This window comes from Dasypus novemcinctus, chromosome 11, assembly GCF_030445035.2.
Source record: "Dasypus novemcinctus isolate mDasNov1 chromosome 11, mDasNov1.1.hap2, whole genome shotgun sequence".
NCBI lineage: Eukaryota > Metazoa > Chordata > Mammalia > Cingulata > Dasypodidae > Dasypus > Dasypus novemcinctus.
The window spans coordinates 45,025,446-45,046,394 of record NC_080683.1 but is presented as its reverse complement, the minus strand read 5'-3'; the positions used below and the strand labels follow the sequence as shown (position 1 = coordinate 45,046,394).

At 40.2% G+C, this 20,949-nt stretch overlaps 1 protein-coding gene across 4 annotated transcripts in view; it reads right to left on the bottom strand.

Moving 5' to 3' along the window:
• KCNQ5 (potassium voltage-gated channel subfamily Q member 5) overlaps positions 1-20,949 on the bottom strand; it is a 655,428-nt gene that overhangs the window by 59,708 nt on the left and 574,771 nt on the right. For all 4 annotated transcript variants that reach the window (XM_004475978.5, XM_071218551.1, XM_004475979.5 and 1 more), the window contains one exon: positions 19,238-19,458. In XM_004475978.5, coding sequence (XP_004476035.1) covers positions 19,238-19,458 — 221 coding nt within the window. The remainder of the gene's footprint in view (positions 1-19,237; positions 19,459-20,949) is intronic.

The following is a 20,949-nucleotide window of genomic DNA, read 5'->3' as shown; positions in this document are numbered from 1 at the left end:
TGGTTAAAAGGGGAAATGTTAGATTGTACACATGGTAATAGAATAAAAATAAAAGAATCCATGGAACTACACTACACAACAGTGATCCTTAAGTTAAGTCATGGACTACAGTTAGTACTATTATAAAAATATGCTGCCAGCAATTATAACAAATGATCTACACCGATGCATGACTGTTCTAAAAACACACAACTTCCCTAATAAAGAAAAAAAAAAGGAATTACTGGTGCACTCCCTTAATTGATACTTGAAGGGGCAGGAGGAAATATCTGTAGTGTATACATGATAAAAGGGCATGAACTGAGCAAGTTCGCCACATTACTTGAAAAAGAACACAGACCACTCAACATATGTAATATATGTAACACTAAATATTTAGCTGATTTACATCAGTTTTCCTTCACTCATTCGTGATGTAAACTACACAAAGAAAACATGCTAGGAAGTGTGGTGGAGCCAAAAGAGTTTTGAGTTAACTCTACATGCAATTTCAACCCCCACGCCAGCATTTAGGCTGAGCTACATAGGCAAGTTATCTACACTCTTTGGGTCTCAATTTCCTCCTCTGCCAATATTGGTGTTTTGATATAGATTTAAAATGCCTAATCAATGCCTGCTGTATCTTAGTTGCTAAGAATGCCCTTCCTTCCTTTTCATTCTTAGTCTGTGGAAGGGAAGAAAGGTATGGGGAGGAATAAAAAATGAACCCTCACTAAAGGAACCAACAGGATGTTGAAAACACTCAAAGGCCATAAGCTGCCAATGACTGCAGTGGTAGATTGCAATAATGGTCTCAATACTTGCAACTCCTCACATTAAGAGGTGAAATCTCTTTCCCCATCCCTTGCATTTGGAATGTCCTTGTGTTTTGCTTTGACCAACAGAACGCAGTGGAAGTGACACTGACAGTACAAGCCTAAGCTTCAAGGTTCCACTCCTACTGCTCTTTGGAACACAGCTGCTGCTGGGTGAAAGGGCGCAGTCTCCTCATGGGTGAGAGGCTGTGTGGGGCAGAGAGGCACCCCAGGTGGCACCACAGGCCAGCCATCCCCCAGCCAACTGATGACAGAGGCATGATCACAGAGGCATGCGGAAGTCCAGCTAAGACCTGAACTGCCCAGCAGGACCATAGGCTGAATAAATTGTGGTTGTTTTAAACCACTAAATTTGGGGCATAGGGTTATGCAGCAACAGATAAGTGATACAAATGCAAGAAGACATGGGGTCTTTCTTTTTAACCAAAACACAAAATCATGGCAACACATCCTCAAGACAATTTTGGGTATGATTAGTTACCAACTCCGATAGAATGATGTGCTACATTAGTGGCTACTGCATTAGATTAATGAAAACGCAAATCTATCACCAGTGGGAATACAGGGTTTCATGTGCAAATGTATCTTTGTAACTGGAAGTACATAGATGAATTTTCCCCAGGCAATATTCTTCTCAGGTTTATATATTTTCATAGTCCAGGAACTGTTGTTATGCATCGTAGTACATAGCAATGGAGAAAAAAGATGGCAAGAGACAAAAATGGTGGAAAAATTAGATGATGAAAATAAAATAGGGAGAATCTGGGACAATGTAAGTGTGTTTCACGTTGCAGAATTCAAGAAGCAAATCCTGGTAGCTTGTTTTTTCCCATGTCAGCTGTGCATTGCAGAAAAAGGATCCTGGCCTTTACCCAACCTTTTTTTCCGTTTTCTTTTTTTACCAAGTACAGCACACTATGAGAGTGATTAAATATAATTTTAAAAGTTGTCATATTGGTTTTTCTTTGTGATGCAGACAACTAAGTGTGCCTTTGGAGGAAATAATTTGAGATGTACGAATGAAATCTCAAATTTCTCTCGCAACTGGAAGGTGCTGCTCTTAAATATGGGCTAAATTCTGTGATTTTGTGTGATGAGTAACTTTGTGCTTATTTTGTACAAATTTCAGAGGTCACCCATGGGTTATTTCTGAAAAGCTTGAAGTCTGAAGGTTGAAGAAGATGCCTTTTATTTCCCTCTATGTCAATCAATACTGTAACTAGAGTGGGAGTGGAGGGTGGGGCAGTAAAACTTACCACCGAATGGCCAGTTCTGTGAGGTGGTAGTCATTACGTCTACTCACTTTGCCCCCTTTGGTGCCCAGGAAAACACTAGTCCAGATCAGCAGCCCCAAATGCTGGTTGATTTGAATTGAAATCTTCATTTGAGGGCTTAAACAAATTCCAGGTATGTTCCACTCTGGAGCACACACATACACCTACTGATAAGAAATGAAGGGCCGAAACTGGCTATGGAAAAGGAAGAGAAATAGTGAGCTAGTGAGAGTTAAGAAGCACCAGGAAGCACTGTTCTCAGAGCCAGAGAGAGGTCATGCCAGGGTCATACAGGAAACTTGTCCTTGGCATTCCTCAGCCATTCCTCCCCTTCCTCTTCCATTCTTCATTTTGCAATTGCAAGGGAAAATAAGAGGAAATGGCCAGAAAGGTAGGTTATGGAAAACCAGGGTTGGAAGGAAATTTCTTAGGGGTTGTCTAGTTTGATCTCCATTGGAAGCAGAAATCCCTGACTGTGGATAATCCAAGTTTGGTTTGAAAACTTTCAACGAAGAAATCCAATCTTCTGGAGTGTGGGTGTGGAGTCCCTGCTGACTGTCGTTATACTGAGCTAAAAATTGGTATTGTGCAACTCTTTGGTTCTGGTTCTGCTCTTTAAAGCAACCAGAACATATCTTCAACCTCTTGAAGTGGCTGAGGATGGGCCATACATTGTAAAAGGAAGAATGCTGGATTAGGGGTAAGAACACCTTGATTTTGCCACTGATTAGCTTTTTCCCTGTTCCCTTTTTTTTTTTTTTTGTCACACTAACCATATGCTCATTACTTCATTAATATTACTTTTGAAAGGCTACACCAAGAATGGACTATAATAGTCTAGCTGTAATCTAACCAAGGTTATATTACAGGATGTGATTCTCTTTTTTTGATATAATAATTAAGATGCTGGACATGAAATGGCCAGAATAGCAGTCACAAGGGTAGACAGGTAATGCAAATGTTTGAAAGGGATGGATAATTGGTGGTTGGGTTCCTGGAATTATAATAGGGAATGGTAGAGATCTGGCTGCTTGAGAAACATACACATTTTAAAGGTATTTGAGGTGGCCAGTCTCTAAGATGGTTTCCAATGATACTCGGCTGAGCCTTGAGCCTTGAGATGCCTGCAGCCCATGCTGACAGCCCGACTGCCACCGCGTGTGAGACTTCCAGTCAAGTCACTCCTGGATTTCCTGACCACAGAAATAGATTATTTGTCTTTTGTTTTAAGCTGCTAAATTTGGAGTAACATGTTATGCAGCAACTGACAGCTAGTACAGCATCTAGGCATTTTTAAAGCACTGCTGTAACAGAGGTACACCTATTTTGCTGGTGAAACAAAACACATAGCTCCAGTTTACAAACCTGGTTACTCAGTAAAACCTTTAGATGGTTTTTAAAAGCCAGAAAGGTGTAGTTTCAGGTGGTATTCAGAGGACAAGAGGTAGCCTTGTTTTTGCTGGAAGGGAGAGGGTGTAATGCTTTCATAGTGCATATCTCAATCAGGAACCCATGTTTTCCTCCAAAAGAGTAGAGCATAATCTTTCCTGGCTTTCTACGGTGACAACAAATATTTGGGCAGAATGTAGAGAAATATGAACAGAAATCCTGTTCTGTAATACAAAGAGCACTTGGTTTAGGGTAGAAAGCCAGGAAGAACTCCGTCCAAACAAATAGAAAAGTCATTTCTCTAGTAATTAAAAACTAGGAGCAGGTGTTTTACAAAACCCTTCTCGAAAATACAGTAAATACTTAACCACTCAGAGTCTGTAACCAGGGATTGAGAAGTAACCCTCTCCCCATAGTAATAAAAACCATGGAACACAGAAGCGGATCTCAGGGAGATCACAGAAGATGAGAACACAGCTTTCAGTGAAGAAACCAGACAACTAAAGAAACCCATGGATCAGAATCAAGAGTATTCTTTTAAGTAACAGTTTTCACCCATTTCTTAATGATGAAGAACTGAACGTGTGCTTCAGAATCCTACTGAGTAACTTCTGCAGACTTGCATAGATTGACGTTAACAAATGAGTTGAATATAGAGTGAAACATGGAGTGTAAATTTTCAAAGTTTAGATTGAGTCATTCTCAATAAATCTTTTTTGTACTCATTGTTAAAGAAGGCCCTCAGATTTTGTTACAGATAGAACTGACAGGAATGGATATACTCCTCAGTCAGGAATCCCAGGCCAGGAATGTAGAAGCAGATTAAGTAACAGCCCTAACAGAACATTGCTTTAACAAGAATCATTCCTTTCAGCACAATGCAGAGCCACTTGCACAATACTGGAAAGTGCCAGTGGAAAGTGGATGTGGCTCAAGTGATTGGGCTCCCACCTACCACCTGGGTGGTCTATGGTTCGGTTCCTGGCGCCTCCTAAAGAAGACAGCAAGCTGGTGTGAAGGGCAGGTGTGACAAGCTGACACAACAAGATGATGCAACAAGAGACACAAGAGGAAAAACATAATGAGAGACACAACAAAGCAGGGCAGAGGTGGCTTAAGCAATTAGGCATCTCCCTCATACATCAGAGGTTCTGGGTTCGGTTCCTGGTGCCTCCTATAGAAACAAAGAAGACAGACACAGCAAGTTCAAAGAATGAGGGGGTGGGGAGAAAGAAAGAAAGAAAATAAAATTTTTTTTAAAAAAGAAAGAAAATGCCAGAAAGCATCATATACTATGGAAAATTATAATCAAAGACTGACTAAAGTTGGGTGATTGATATGGAAAGTCAGTAAAAATGTTAAGTCCAGTGCAATTGCTTGAAATTTTGTGGAAACACTAAAAAATCAACTGGGGATGCTGAGATAAATATGAGGGGAGAAGATGCCATTGGAAAATACACATGAAGGAAAATTAGTATAGGATAAAAGGTTCATGTGTATTAGTTAATAAAATATAAAATGTTGACAGTTCATGATTTATACTGCATGGAAGAAAATATCCCATTGTTGATACAGAAGACTATTTAGGACAGTCATCAGAATCACTTCATTAGGGGAGCAGATGCCTCAAGTAGTTGGCCTCCTGGGTTCAGTTTCCACGGCCTCTTAAGTAAAATCAAACAGACAATGAGCAGACAACAAGCAAAACCAAAACAAAGAACAAAATAAAACAACAAACTAACAAACAAAAACAATGAGCAGACAATAAGCACACTGAAAAAAACAACTAGCAAACAGAAAAGGGAGCCATCTCAAGGGGGAGGAAATCACTCATTAAAATGCTATCACTTCTGCCTCCTTGACCCATGTGGAGCTGGCCCATGCGCGGTGCTGATGCGCGCAAGGAGTGCTGTGCCACGCAGGGGTGTCCCCCGCTTAGGGGAGCCCCATGCGCAAGGAGTGCGCCCCATAAGGAGAGCCACCCAGTGTGAAAGAAAGTGCAGCCTGCCCAGGAATGGCGCCGCCCACACGGAGAGCTGACACAGCAAGATGACGCAAAAAAAAGAAACACAGATTCCCATGCCGCTGATAAGGACAAAAGCGGTCACAGAAGAACACTGGGGGGTGGGGGGGTGGGAGAAGGGGAGAGAAATTTAAAAAAAAAAGCTATCACTTTGTCACTTTGTGAATTGATGACCTCCAATAAGGGTTTGGGTCGGCCTGGGACCCAGAAGAGAGAGAGGAAGGGTGAACTAGCTATCATCTAGAGAAGTCTAGGGTCCTTGCCACATCCAGACATTGTATATTTTTATACTCTTTCGTCTGTTTTTAGGTGAGAGTGAGTTAAAACTATCATTAACTCCAAAAGGAAGGCATTGCCAAGGGAAATGAGTGCCTCACTTGAAGAGTGAGGCATCCTGGGAGGTGGTGAGGAAGGCAACTGTACCAGTTTTCCCTTGGTGGTGATGATGACAGGAAATGTATGGGCTGCCTGTAGGTGAGGAGGGCTTATATTATTGAAATAATTTTTTTTCCCTCTAGTTTTTCCTTTGTTCTTTTTTTTTTTTGCCATTTAAAAAGTTAGGCCTTATTTTATGCCTCATTGTTTTATGACTCCAATAAACAACTTCTCTAATAAAAAATAAATGGAATGGACCATCCCCTCTAGCCCCCAAAAAACAATTAAGCCAGTCTGGGTTCATTGTCTTAAGGGTGTGATTTGACGAAAGAAAGAAGAAAAAAAAAAATCTAAACCTGGCTTTTCTGTTTAACAAGTCTAGACACATAGATGAACGGAAATGACACAAAGACAACATATTTGTTTAAGACTGTACTTCCACCTCACTGTCACCCACAAAATAGAAAAGACTTCTTGGCTGTATCAGACACTAGTCGAGGTTGCTTTCCCAATAGCCAATCCCCAACCCTTATCCTCAGACTTATCCAGGAATCTCTCCCCGCAGTTGATCTATGCCCTTCGTGGGCGTCTGACCCCAGCTCCAGGTGCTGGGTCCTAACTGGGGACTCCAGGGATGATGGCCCCATTCTCTTTGCTCGTGATCATTTCAGGAATGAGCATAAGACCCAATTCCAGAAAATGAGGTGGGAACAGATAGGTTTCTTCATTTTTAAGAAGAGATACAAGGATAAGCTTGCCTGTTTTCTGTCTTTGGAAATGTTGTGCCTGGGGATAATGCTTAGAACCGTGGCAGTTATTTTGCTTCCAGCCTGAGGAGGAGGCAGACACACAGATGGGGAAGAGTCAAGATCAGAGTCAAGAGAACTGTACAGAAACGAGCCAGAGTCCTGATGCTCCTTGCCAGTTGAACTCCTTTTCGTGTGGTATTATATATTCCATTATTGTTTAAGGTACTTGAATCTGCTGCTTTTCTGCACTGCTGCCAGAGGCAGCATCCTGATTCTCTGGCTGAGGTGAGAGAAGAGCACGGAAAAGAAGCAGAGAGAAGAAATATCAGTGGTGCCTGGAACAAGGGGACTGGCCTTAAAAGACCGCCAAGATTGGAAGGCATTCAGGGTCTTTAGCTTACCCACCCTATACTCAGGGGGGCCCCCTACATTCGCTGCATCCAGGGCTGTGCCACTCTTTCCCACAAACATCTGGTCAGACTGTACCTCCCACAGCAGCCAGCAAGAGACCTGGGGATTTCTCATCAGGTGCGAGTCCTTCCCTCTAAGCAGAAACAATGTTAAACATTCTAAAACATGCACAGTGACACCTGTGAGAGACATATCTATATATTTTAAGCACCTCAGGGGGAAGCTAACTTGAGCTCCTTCTTGCTCATCTGGTAACGTTACTGTGCTCTGAGTGAGGTTCTGAAAGGCTATCCTAAGAGCAGTAGGGTACAGGAAGTGTAGCCCTCCTGGAAAGCAAACTAATCCCTGGGAACTTGGCAGCTCCCCCAGCTCCACCCTAGTTTTTTTCTTGTGGATTTTGGCTGCCTGGTATTCCTCTTACTTGCCATCTACCACCTTCCATTTGCTTGTCTGTAGTTGACAGTTTTCCACCTCCCGACACTACTTTTTCGCATCTTGAAATAGGCCCAACCGTCTCCACCACTTGCTTCCCTTCCTGGGTAAAAAACAGACACAAACCAGCACTGCCACCATCCTGAGTCTCTTCCCAGCTACCTGATCAAAACAGAGGAGGGTCGCCTAAAGACCATTTCCCTAATTTGCTTAATGTCTTGGCTCTGGAAGCCTTTGGAGATAATGTAATGGAAAGGTTTGGCAGCTGAGGCAGGGAGAAAGCTGTGATGGTACAGTGGCCAGGTCAAGTGGTTTGCATGGGAAGGGGAATCTGACAGATTGAGGATGGAAAAGCAGATGCAGGGGGAGAAGAAGGAATGAAAGATGCTTAAAAGGAAGTTGATACAACATCCAGGAACACATCTTAGAGTGTGCCCTGGAGGTGAACTCTGAAATTTGACTGCCAGGGTGTGCAGGGTGGCTCCCTTACTTACATCTCTTAGACCTTGGGCAAGCTACTTGGCTTTGAGTCTCAGTTTTCTCATCGATAAGGTGGGGATAATAATGTACCTACTTCAGAGGGGGTCTGGGAGGATTAAGTGCGCTAACAGAGGTACAGCATTTAGAATGATGCCTGCCGCAGAGAAGCACTCAACAAATGTCAGTTATTATTAGTCTTAAATTCTTGAGATAAAATATCATTTTTATCCTACCTAATTTCTAAAATTATGAGAAGAGGCTTAAATACTACTTAACTGGTGAAGGGACCATTTCTGTTTCTTAATATAGGGTTTATAAACTGTAAACACTATCTGTATCTTATCAGCCAAAATAAATTTGCTATGACATTACCATACCTGTCTCTCACAGTGTATTTTCTTTCCTCTCTCATTTGAAAATTTCTTGCTTTGGCATCCGCCTGTTACTTTTCACTTACTGGTACACATGAGTGTGTTCTCTAACAGGAGACGATTATGGCCTCTTTAACTGTAATATGTTAATTTCATTAGAAATTATAGCAAAAACACATTATAGGATATTTAATAAACTTATGTAAAAGTCATTAAATTATAAAAACGATGCTATCTTTAGTAAAGGGGATCAGATTTGGCAGGAATTATTTGAATTTACAAATTAACCTTAAATTTCTTCTGTTTTTCTAATACAAATTCTTCTGGTAACAGTTCCATTATTTTCCAAATGTGATTTTTAATTAGTAACTAAAAGACTGATCTGAATTTCCAGTTTTCTTTCTATTATTCATCTACTCTCCTAAGCGTGCTAATGGGCAATGAAATGCCTAAAATATGTAAATGACACACAGAAGGAGAAGAAAGGAGCCCCAGAAGTGAACCCAGAAAATAGATCTGGAATAATTGGGAGTTGGCTATAGCGTTACATGTTATTTTCTATGGGTAAAGTAGTTTTTAGAAATACTTAAGAGGGACTTCTGGGAATAAGGAGGAATAAAGAGACAAAGGACTTACATCTCTCCCAGAAAAATAGCTAGAGGACAGGAAGAAATGGCCTGGAAAAATTTTTTTCTAGGGCTTAGAACACAAGGGGAAAGTTGGGCACCACTCAGATAAGAAAGGGTCAAAAGGAATCTTGATGGGAAAACCCTGAGGTAAAGTTGCACTTACAGCTGCTGGTGCCCACCCCCCACCTTTGAAGCAGATAGCATTGAGCCCTCCAGCCTCTGGCTAGTGGCTATGACAGAAGGGCCCTCAAGAGTCCACCTCCCTAAGAAAGGAGAGAGACAGGGACCAGCCCAAGACCAATTCAGCTTTTGGCCAACAAAGTTTGTCTTCTGTGGCTCATGAGCCATTCTACAGCAGGTAGGGCCATGCCATTGTTTGTGTTGGAAGCTAGCATAGGAATAAAGTGATCTGATCCTCTCAAATGCACTTCCTACTGCACAGGACTGCTTGCTGAGGATGCAGAGAGGAGTGGAATTATTTTCCTATCTGGAAAAATTGAGTGGGCTGTAGGTAAAGGTTGGAAACAGCTTTTGGGAAAGTTTGAATTGCAAGTCCCGATTAGCTCTGAGGCGGGAACCTCTATGGCATTACTGCAGTCAGTGTTACAGCAAAGATATTCCCACCAGGGTTTGGGCTGAGAGGTCTGCCGAACATCTCCATCTACTGGAAGGCCAAGAAAGTGCATGGAAAGAAATAAAGGTAAATAAGTAATAGAGGCTTTTTCAGGGCTTTACAGCCTCCCCCCCCCCAAGGCCTTTTGAAGTGGGTCTGTGACACACTATTGGGTCCTTGGCCCAGATTTGAGCAACTGAACAGGGACAATCCCAAGGAACTGGAACAGACTGAACCAAAAATCAAAGAACAGCCAAAACACACAACCCCCTGCCACTAAATCCAAGTGCAAAAGACAGAAATTGAGTATCAGAGTAAACTCACCATCATAATCAGATGCCTAGACATCAGTAAACAACTATAAGCCATACTAAGAAAAGGAAGATATGGCCCAAGAAAAGGAATATATCAAAGCCCAAAAGAGACACAGGATTTAGGACAACTAATTACTGAGATGCACACAATTGCCAAAATCAAATTAATGAATTGAAAGACAATATGGCTAAAGATATAAAGGATATCAAGAACACACAGAGTGAGCACAAAGAAGAATTAAAAAAACCAAGTAGAAAAATAATAGAGCTCATTGGAATGAAAGACATGATAGGTGAGATAAAAAACACATTAAAGGCATACAACAGCAGACTTGAAATGATGGAAGAAAGAATAAGTGATACATAATACAGAACAGCTGAAATTGAAGAGAGAAGAATATAGAAAGAGAAGAATGGAAGGACTGAGCAGAGGCTTAGGGAGTTGAATGATAACATGAAGTGCAAGAACATACATGTCATGGCTGTTCCAGAAGGAGAAGAGAAGGGAAAAGGGGCAGAAAGAGTATTTGAGAAAATAATGGCTGAAAATGTCCCAATTCTCATGAAAGAAATGAACTTACATGACCAGGAAGCACAGTATACTCCAAGCAGAATAAATCTGAATGGACCTACTTCAAGACACATACTACTCAGAATGTCAAATGCCAAAGATAAAGAGAAAATTCTGAAAGCAGCAAGGGAGACGCAAACCATCACATATGAGGGATGCCCAGTAAAACTTAGTGCAGACTTCTCATCAGAAACCATGGAGGTGAGAAGACAGTGGTATGATACAATTAGGATACTGAAAGAGAAAAACTGCCAGGTGAGAATTCTTTATCCAGCAAAATTGTCTTTCAAATATAAAACTGAGTTTAAAATATTCACAAATAAGTAGAAACGAAGAGAATTTGTAAAAAAGAATCCATCTTTGTAGGAAGCTCTAAAGAGAGTTCTACAACCCCCCCCCCCCACAAAACACAAAATGGAGAGAGAGGCTTGGAGGAGAGTGTAGAAGGGAAAATGATTAGAAAGGATAATGAAAAGAGTAAAAAGGCAGACAAAAATAAGATATGACATGTGAAAGCCAAAGACTAAAATAGTGAAAATAATGCATTCACGATAATATCATTGAATGAAATGGGATTATACTACCCAGTCAAATGATACAGGGAAGCTCATATGGCTTCCCAGGACTGAGGTCCTGCTTACCACATGGGAGGTCTGTGGTTCAGTTCCTGGTACCTCCTAAAGAAGACAGCAAGCTGGCATGATGGGCAGGTGCAGCAAGCTGACACAATAAGATGATGCAACAAGAGACATAAGAAAAACAATGAGAGTCCTAACTAAGCAGGGGCCAGACGTTTCTGGTGCCTCCTAAAGAAAACAAGTAAGACAGTGAGCTGATGTGATGGGCAGGCATGGCAAGCTGATGCAACAATATGATGCAACAAGAGACACAAGAAGAAAAAAAACATAATGAGAGATACAGCAAAGCAGGGAACAGGTGGTTCAAGTGATTAGGCACCTCTCTCCCACATCAGAACTCCCAGGTTCAGTTCCCACTGCCTCCTAAAGGCACAGCACACAGTAAGTGCAAACAATAAGGGGGTGGGGAGAATTAAATTAGTAAATAAAATAAGTTAAAAAAAAGATACAGGCTGACAAAATGGACAAAGAACATGAGCCAGCCATATGCTGCCTACAAGAGCCTCACCTTAGATCCAGGGATACAAACCTGCCGAAAGTGAAAAGGTGGAAAAAGATAGTCCATGCAAACAGTAACCAAAAAAAAGCAGGGACAGCTATATTAGTATTGCCCAAAATAGACCTTATTTATTTATTTATTTATTTATTTTACTTTATTTTTATTATTCTTTTTCTCATAAAATAGACTTTAAATGCAAAAAAGTTATAAAGATGTAGAAGGCAATCCACCAGGAATAAATAAGAGACATAAATATCTATGCAGAACCTACCTACATTGACTTTACAAGAAATATGGGATTTTAACAAACCTATCACATAAAGAGTTTGAATTAATCATCAAAAATCTTCCAACAAAGAAAAGTCCAGGAAGAGATGGCTTCACATGGGAAGTCTACTAAGCATTTTGAGAAGAATTATCACCAATCCTGTTTAAATTCTTCCAAAAAATTACTCAACACATTTTATGAAGCCAACATCACCCTACCTAGTACCAAGGTCAGAAAAAGACACTACAAGAAAAGAAATTACAGACCAATCTCTCTAAAGAACGTAGATGTAAAAATTCTCAATGAAATACTTGCAAATACAATCCAACAGCATATCAAAAGAATTATACACCATGACCAAGTGAGATTTATTCCTTGTATGCAGAGGTAATTCATAGGAAGAAAATCAATTAACATAAAACACCACATTAACAAAATGAAGGACAAAAACCACCTGATCATCTTGATCAATGCAGAAAAGGACCTTGACAAAATCCAGCATCTATTCTTGATAAAAACACTTCAAATGACAGGAATATTAAGAAAGTTCATCAATATGATAAAAGGCATATATGAAAAACCAACAGCCAACATTTTATTCAGTGAGGAAAGATTGAAAACTTTCACTCTATGATTGGGAACAAGACAAGTATGCCCACTGTCACCACTGTTATTCAACATTGTACTAGAAGTTCTAGGTAGAGCAATTTGACAAGAGAAAAACATAAATGCATTCAAATAGGAAAAGAGGAAGTAAAACGCTCACTATTTGTGGATGAAATGGTTCTATATTAAGAAAATTCTGAAATGTCTATGACCAAGATAGTTGAGCTAATAAACAAGTTCAGGATAGTGGCAGGATACACAGTATATGTAATGTTTCTGTATACTAGTATTGAACAATCTAACAGGAAATCAGTAAAAAATTCCACTTACAATAACAACAAAAAGACTCAACTAACTAGGTATCAATTTAAACAAAGATGTATAGGACCTGCATTCAGAAAACTACAACATGCTGCTAAAAGAAATAAAAAATTTAGAAGTAAACGAATGGAAAGACATTCCATGCTCATGGATTCAAAGACTTAAATATCGTGAATATGTCACTCCTACCCAAACTCATTTCTAGACTCAATGCAATACCAATCAAAATTTTAACAGCCTACTTTCAGAAACAGAAAAGGCAACTACCAAATCTATTTGGAAAGGGAAGGGCAGTCAAAGAGACAAAAGCATTCTGAAAAAGAAGAGTGATGTGGGAAGACTCTTACTGCCTGAACCTGAAACATATTACAAAGCTACAGTGGTCAAAATAGCATGGTATTGGCATAAAGATAGACACATTTATCAGTGGTATAGAATTGAGAGTCCAGAAATAGACGTTCACTTCTATGGCTAACTGCTTTTTGACAAACCTACCAAGTCTGTGTTACTGGGACAAAACAGTCTCTTCAAGAAATGGTGCTTGGGAAGTGGACTTGGCCCATGGTTAGGGCGTCTGCCTACCAGATGGGAGGTCCGCGGTTCAAACCCTGGGCCTCCTTGACCCATGTGGAGCTGGCCCATGCGCAGTGCTGATGGGTGCAAGGAGTGCCGTGCCACGCAGGGGTGTCCCACACTAGGGGAGCTCCACGCTCAAGGAATGCGCCCCATAAGGAGAGCAGCCCAGCACAAAAGAAAATGCAGCCTGCCCAAGAATGGCGCCGCACACAGGGAGAGCTGACACAACAAAAATAAACACAGAATCCCAGGTGCCGCTGATAAGGATAGAAGCAGTCACAGAAGAACACACAGCGAAAGGACACAGAGAGCAGACAACTGGGGGGAGGGGAGGAGGGGAGAGAAATTAATCTTTAAAAAAAAAAAAGAAAAAAGAAATGGTGCTGCAAGAACTGGATATCTGTATCTTAAAGAATGGAATGAAAGAGGATCCTATATCACGCCCTTTACAAGAAGTGATTCAAAACAGATCAAAGAGAAACAAAAACAAAATGGATCATAGACCTAAATATAAAAGCCAGGACCACAATACTCCCAGAAGAAAATGTATGAAATCTCTTCAAGATCTTGTGGTAGATGGTGGTTTCTTGGACTTTACACCCAAAGCACGAGCAACAAAAGAAAAAGAGATAATTGCAATCTCCTCAAAATTAAACACTTTTGCACTTTGAAGGACCTTGTCAAGGGGTGAAAGGCAGCCAATTCAATGGAAGAAATATTTGGAAATTACATATCCAATAAGGGTTTAATATCCATGATATTGAGAAAGATTCTGCAACTCAACAATAAAAGAACAAATGACTCAATTAAAAATGAGGCAAAAGACTTGAATAGACATTTGTCCAAAGAAGAAATACAAATGGAGGAAAAAAAAAGAAAAAATGTTAAACATCACTAGTGATTAGGGAAATGTAAATTAAAGCTAAATGAGATATTTCACACCTATTAGAATGGCCACTATTAAAAAGTCAGAAAACTACAAGTGTTGGAGAGGATGTGGAGAGATAGGAACACTTTCACTGTTAGTGGGAATGTAGAATGGTACAGCCACTGTGGAGTTTGGTAGTTCCTAAAGAAGTTGAATATAGACTTGCCATATTACCTCGCAATACCACTGCAAGGTATAAACCCAGAAGAACTGAGAGCAGTGACACGGACAGATATCTGCACACTGATATTTATAGTGGCATTATTCACAACTGCAAAATCCAGGTGTCCATCACCCAGTGAATGTATAAACAAATTGTGGTGTATACATATGATGGAATATTATATATCTGGAAGAAGAAATGAAGTTATGAAGCATACATATGACAAAATGGATGAACGTGGAGGATATTACATTGAGTGAAGCATGCCAGACACATAAGTACAAACACTGAATGATTGTGCTATTTTGAACTAAATATACTGTGTAAAGTCATGGAGTTAATAACTAGAATATAGGTAACCAGAAAATCAAGTGAGTTTGGAGAATGGAAAGCTGAGTATTGATCTGTGCAGAATTAGTTAAAAGGTTGTTTGTAAATCTTTGGAAATGCATAGAAATCATAAGGTGTTACCTAGTAATGCTAATATATACGCATGAATGACAGTGGTTGAAAGGGAAAGTCTAAGGTCATGTATATTACTAGAAGAAAGATAAAAGATGTAAAATGGGACTGTGGAGCAGCAAAACCTCATGTGAAATATAAAGTCTGAGTAATAAACATTGCATTTATAAGACTGTTTTTCTTTGAAACTGAACAAATGTATGCTAATGTTTCTAGATGTTGATATCAGGCAAAAATACAACCAAAGTAAACTATAGTAGTAGCATATAGTAATATATTAACCTTCCATTAATGGTAAAAAAAAGGAAATATTCTAAGTGAAAGAAACTAGACGAAAGGTACTACATATTGTTTTATTCCATCTATATAAAATATAAATACAAATAAATTAGAGAGATGGAAACAAATATAAGGTATGTATGGCAGGGGAAGGATAGAGAGATTGAGAGGTTATTATTAAGGGGCAGAGTTTTTTTCTTTGTTTATTATTATTATTAGTGTTGTAATGAAAATGCTGTAAAAATGATTGAGGTGATGAATGCACAACTATGTAATTATACCAAATACCACTGATTGTCCATATTGGATGGATTGTATGCTTTATGACTATGTATCAATAAAATTGATTTAAAAAAGGAAAAAAACAATAAAAAAGAAATATCTTAAGACCTGGAGAGGCATTACAAGTAAAAGTGTATAACAGAAGCCTACATTTATTTTATAGCTACTTCAGGTTTTTTTTTCCCTGTAAAAATAGAACTTCAATTTCCCCAAGACCTAACATCATGTCAAATCAGAGGTAAGGACTCTGGACTATTGCATACAGTGAGGAGTCAGGAACCAAGAGCTCTGGAGGGTGGGCAGGCAGCAAAGCTACTTAAGTCTTAAATGGAACAGCAATGAGGCCTCCCTCATTTGGGGAACTCGGAATCAATTGAGACAGGCATCATCCAGGGAAAGCAATTCCCTTCTAACCAAACAGATCACAGTTATATGAAATGATGCAGAAAATGAATGACAGGAGAGGTTTCCAGTTTGTGATTCGGTAGAGAATATGACTTCTGTTTCTATCCATCTGACTCTTCCCATATCTTCGCAGATACCAAAAATACTGTGATGCATAGTGCCAACTCTAGCAAGTCTTTGAAAAACTCTTTCCCTCTGGCAAACAGTAGAAATAAAATTCACTTTCCATATTCTGAATTCAGAACCTATGAATTTTATGTTTAGAAATGCTCAGCCAACTCTAAGGATCCTGGAACATGGAGTCGAATACTTCTTGAATCCCACTTTAGAAGTGTATGGACACATTGTATGTAATGTATGCCCTTCTAGTAGTGTGCGAACCCAGGGCCAGGATGGAAGATAAGGACCCACACCCCAGGCTGCCCTGTAATGCTGTGATATGAGTGAGCAGCTCTATTTGTAGCAGAAGCAGTTAAACTTCATTACGGAGTCAACATCTACACTCAAAGAAGGTTGGATCCAGCACTTCTAGGTTCTCCTTGCAGAGATTGGGAGGAAATCAGCTTAAGGAGAGACGTCTGGCAAGCACAAGTTATGGCAATGACCCTTAAAGTAAGGGGTGGGGAAATGTGTGAAAAGAAGGATTAATTTTTTAAAAATATTTTGTTTCTTTTCAAAGCAGTTTTATTGAGGTATATTCATAAACCATATGTGGCAGTTTGATATTATTTATGAATTTCAAAAGAGATATGATTATGTTTATAAACTGGTCTGTTTCTCTGGCCTTGATAACCTTTGACTGTATTAGATTCAGAGGTTTCACTTTTACTTGATTAAATTAAGATTAGGGCTTTGATTCAGCCATGCCAGTAGGATGTTGAGTCCCTGCCCCTTGGTGGGCAGACACACAGAAAACAACATGGCAAAGGAGAGAGCTTCGTTTTTGATGCTGGAGCCCCAGGGATAGAGTAGTCAAGCCAATCACTTGGTAGTTTACCGCTGGCCTTGTAGAGAGAGCAGAGCAGTTGAGCCTGGAAAGAGATGAGCCCCAGGAAGAGTGACGAACCTTATGCCAGCCTACAGCTGAGATTGGAAGAAGCTGGGACCACAGAGCCTTAGGAGGAAGAGGAAGGCTGAACCCTTGCAGGAACCGGCAGCCATTTTACTCCAACATGTGGTAACAGACTTTGGTGAGGGAAATAACGTATGCATTATGGCCTAGTGACTGTAAGTATCTACCCCAAATAAATACCCTTTATAAAAGCCAACAGATTTCTGGTATTTTGCATCAGCACCCTTTGGCTGAATAATATAACATAAACTGTTCAAAGTGTACAATCAATGGCTTTTAGTATAATCACAGTATTGTGCATTTATCACCATAAAAACTTTAGACCAATTTCATTACTTGAAAAAGAAAAACTCCACACCCCTTAGCAGTCACACAACAGTTAATATTTTGATAGAAAACTGTCCTTTACTTTCTTATTATATGTTCATTGTAGAATTATTAGGAAATACAAATGAACAAAATGAGGAAAGAGAATCTACCTATTCCACTAGTTGGAACTGACAGTTAATACATTGTTGTAAATCTTTCCAGACCCTTTCTTACAGATATACGAAATTTACATATATATATATATTTAAAACACAAATAGAGTACTTATTTTTTGTGATCATCTTTCCATGTCAATAATTTTCAATTTACAGCATCATTTCTAATGTTTTAATATATTTCATTATAATGATACACCCTGATTTGTTTAGTCAAATCTCTGTTTATTATACAGGTTTCCAAACCTCTATTGTAAATTCAAGTTAGTCACTATTTTTCACTACTGTAAACAATACTTGGATTAATTTTCTTGCATTTAAGTCCTTGGTTATTTCCTTAGGATAAATTCCTAGAAATGTAATTTGTGGGTGGGATGTATCCAATGACAGGCATATTTAAAGTCTTTGGATATATAGTGCCAAATTGCCCTCCAAAAAGAATGTGCCCATTTGCATTCAGAGAGTCTATTTTGAGTGAAACATAAAGCCCCAGGCTGGTAGCTCTTGATTCAGCTGCTCGTGGGCTTTCAGCCAAATTCCTGGGGAGGAGAGTGTGGAAACCGGAGTGCACTGAAGAGCTGTGCAGCCAGGGACTCAGGACACTGCGAGTGGCTTGGTGGGGGTGTGTCCAGGCTCTCGGAGGAGGTGCCTCCCACCTTAGCCAGGTGGCAGGTGGAGGGGAAGGGATGAGAGATCTGCCTGCCGTGAGGCTGAAATGGAAGCAGTAAACTCCCCAAAGATGGGCCACATCAGGTTACACATAGAGTCTATGTGAGCGCATCACTGGACTTGTGGAGAGTGAAGACATGTGAAGAGGGGGCTCTTGGTTCCTTGCTAATTGGAGAGATAACACTGAAGATCCCTGGAAGAGCTGGGAGGGACCTGTGAGCAGCGTCCTGGGATTTCCCTGCAGGGAGCCTGAGATCACTGTGATTATGACCCATGCTTGTTAATTTTATCCCTCGGGCTTTCAGGGCCTGGGAAAGTACAGATTATGCTGGGGAATGAGAACAGAAGGACTGATAGCCTTTGCAATTTTTATGCACTAATAGAAGATGCTATTTGATTCTGGTTTTTTGCCCAGTATAAGAGATCCCAGGGAGCATACTTAAAAGGAAAGCCAGGCTAATCTTAAATGAAAAATAAGATGCTGTAATTTATAAACATGAAAGTTATGTGACACTCAATAATACGAGTTGGCAAGTGAACTATTGCAATGTAATATGATAAATAGAAGAGGTTAATTCCTCTTGGGAGAAGAACCTGAATTTCACTCATTGGAAGACTTAGAAGAACTTTCTTTCAACAGGAATCTTTCTAAGGAAGATAAGCAGAGGTGTCTTATCAGGTGGTAGATGAGGCATACTAGAAAGGGTTAAAGCACCCTCATTGCTGATCATCACGGGGCTGTGACTAGGCTTATTGTGTTTTCAAGATTCGCAGAGAACCTGGCTGTCTTTGCTGGTCAGACACAACCCATAGGTCACGACGGTCACAGTGACGTTGGTGTGGACCTCACCTGAGAAATAAAGAATGTGCTGTAGATACAAGTGAAGAATAAACAAATTTTTGTTTGGCTTCTTTGAAATGGAGATTTAGCTGCCCAAAGTTGCTTCCAACGGTAAACGTATGTTCTGTGCATTTGCCCCAGGCAATGCATACATTTCCAATAAAACAAACTAATTAATTCTTTCCCTGGGGTTGTTTCCTTCTATCTTCACGTGGTATCCCGGAGAATTAATAACTTCCGAAAGTCTCTCACTCTAGCCTATCACATTAGAAACAGTTATGGAAAAACTGGGCTTACCGTCTATCACTGGTTTTGGCTGAGAACTTTTGAGGCGCAACGAGGGCCGGAAGCGGGTCCGGTCATTGAAGCTCCAGCTCTTCTGCACTTTGGTGGGGCTGCCCTCAGCTGTGATGTCGGTGCTCGGGGACCTCCGGTCACCTACGGAGGCTTGTCTGCTCTTAATACTCTGGCCCCTTGGGCTAGCCATGCGTACTCGTTCCTTAAAACTTAGCTTCTGACTGTGGAGAACAGAGGCATGATTATTCCATTTCAAGCAAATTCTTCCATTCCACTTGGGTAAATAATTTGATGAAATAACTTGATGTATATGGTTATATATTTCAATAGATAAAATATTTTCAGCAGTAGGAGCATAGCAATGTAGTTTCCCTTATTGACAATTTGAGATTCATTTAATCTCTAAGTGTGCATTCATTTGAAATCAATCTCATTCTGCAGGTTTACACACTCCTTGGACTCATCACAGAAGGGGGTGAGATAAAATACAACAGTTTGTACACAATTACACTGGAAATAACTAAGAACTGGTTTGGTAATCACTTTAGAAGCAGTTGGAGATTTTAGTTTCATCTTTAACTTTGGAGATTAAAAAGAAAATTCTTATTTGGGAGCATATCTCTTTGGAATTTCTAAACATTTCTACAGGAAAATGGGAGATGGTTGCATACATATCTACATTCTGCATGCATTATATATTCCAGGCAAGATTATGATGTCCATAACTTCATGCAGTCTCATAGCAGTTGGTAGCACCGCATACATAATATAAAGCACACAACATTTGACATTACATTTCTTTTATGCTTACACTCATTCTTGTGAGACAGAAAACAGGCAAGGTAGAACAGCCCCAACATATAATGAATGCAATGACTGATTAGCGGAATGAGATGTTACATTGACTAACACAATTTCCTGCTATTAAACAGGTTATTGATTTGCTGTGGCAGCTACTGGTAAATTATATTTGTCCAGACATTCAGCTTTCAGATGCCGGCTCAGATTGAATTGTTGTGGGCTGATAAAGGAAGCAGTAAGAACAACAACAAAATCCAAAGTGCATCTCCGTACTTTCCTAACCAAGAGAGGTGGTGCGATGTGGTGGGAAGAGCGCAGTCCTTTGGAGTCAGAGAGACCTGGATTGGAACCCCTGCCTTATCAGCCAGTGACTTTACTGCTCTGGGTTAGGAGTTCTCCTCTCTCACAGGGAGATGAAAATAGTAACACAGCCAAGGGATTTTTGTGGGAGTCAAATGAAGTGTGTATGGGAGGTACCTGGCACATCATAGATGTTTGGTGAAATATTCGGTTCCCTACGTAGGCTGCTGAGACCGACCCCACACTCTGCGCATGCATGGGAATTATTTTCTTTTCCATAGGAATGTTGTTACAGTTAAGAAACTCTGTGTGCCCATTTGAATTTATTTCTTATTCATCAGCTACTTGCGTTATTCATTAGAAGGCAACACTGTTATTGATAAGAGAGGCCCAAATTCCGCAGAAACTGAAGAAATGATGGTGCAATAGGCCTGAGGGCATGCCACTCAGGGCCTTGACTGCAGCCTTTGGAGGGCATGACGGCAGTGCTCTCATGGGCAAGGATTATCTGAGATGACGTGGAGGCCTCGTCTTTTCCACTTACCGCAGTGTCCACTGTCCCAAACTGCAGCATGCCAACAGCAAATGTGTTTAGTGGATATGTGTTTCAT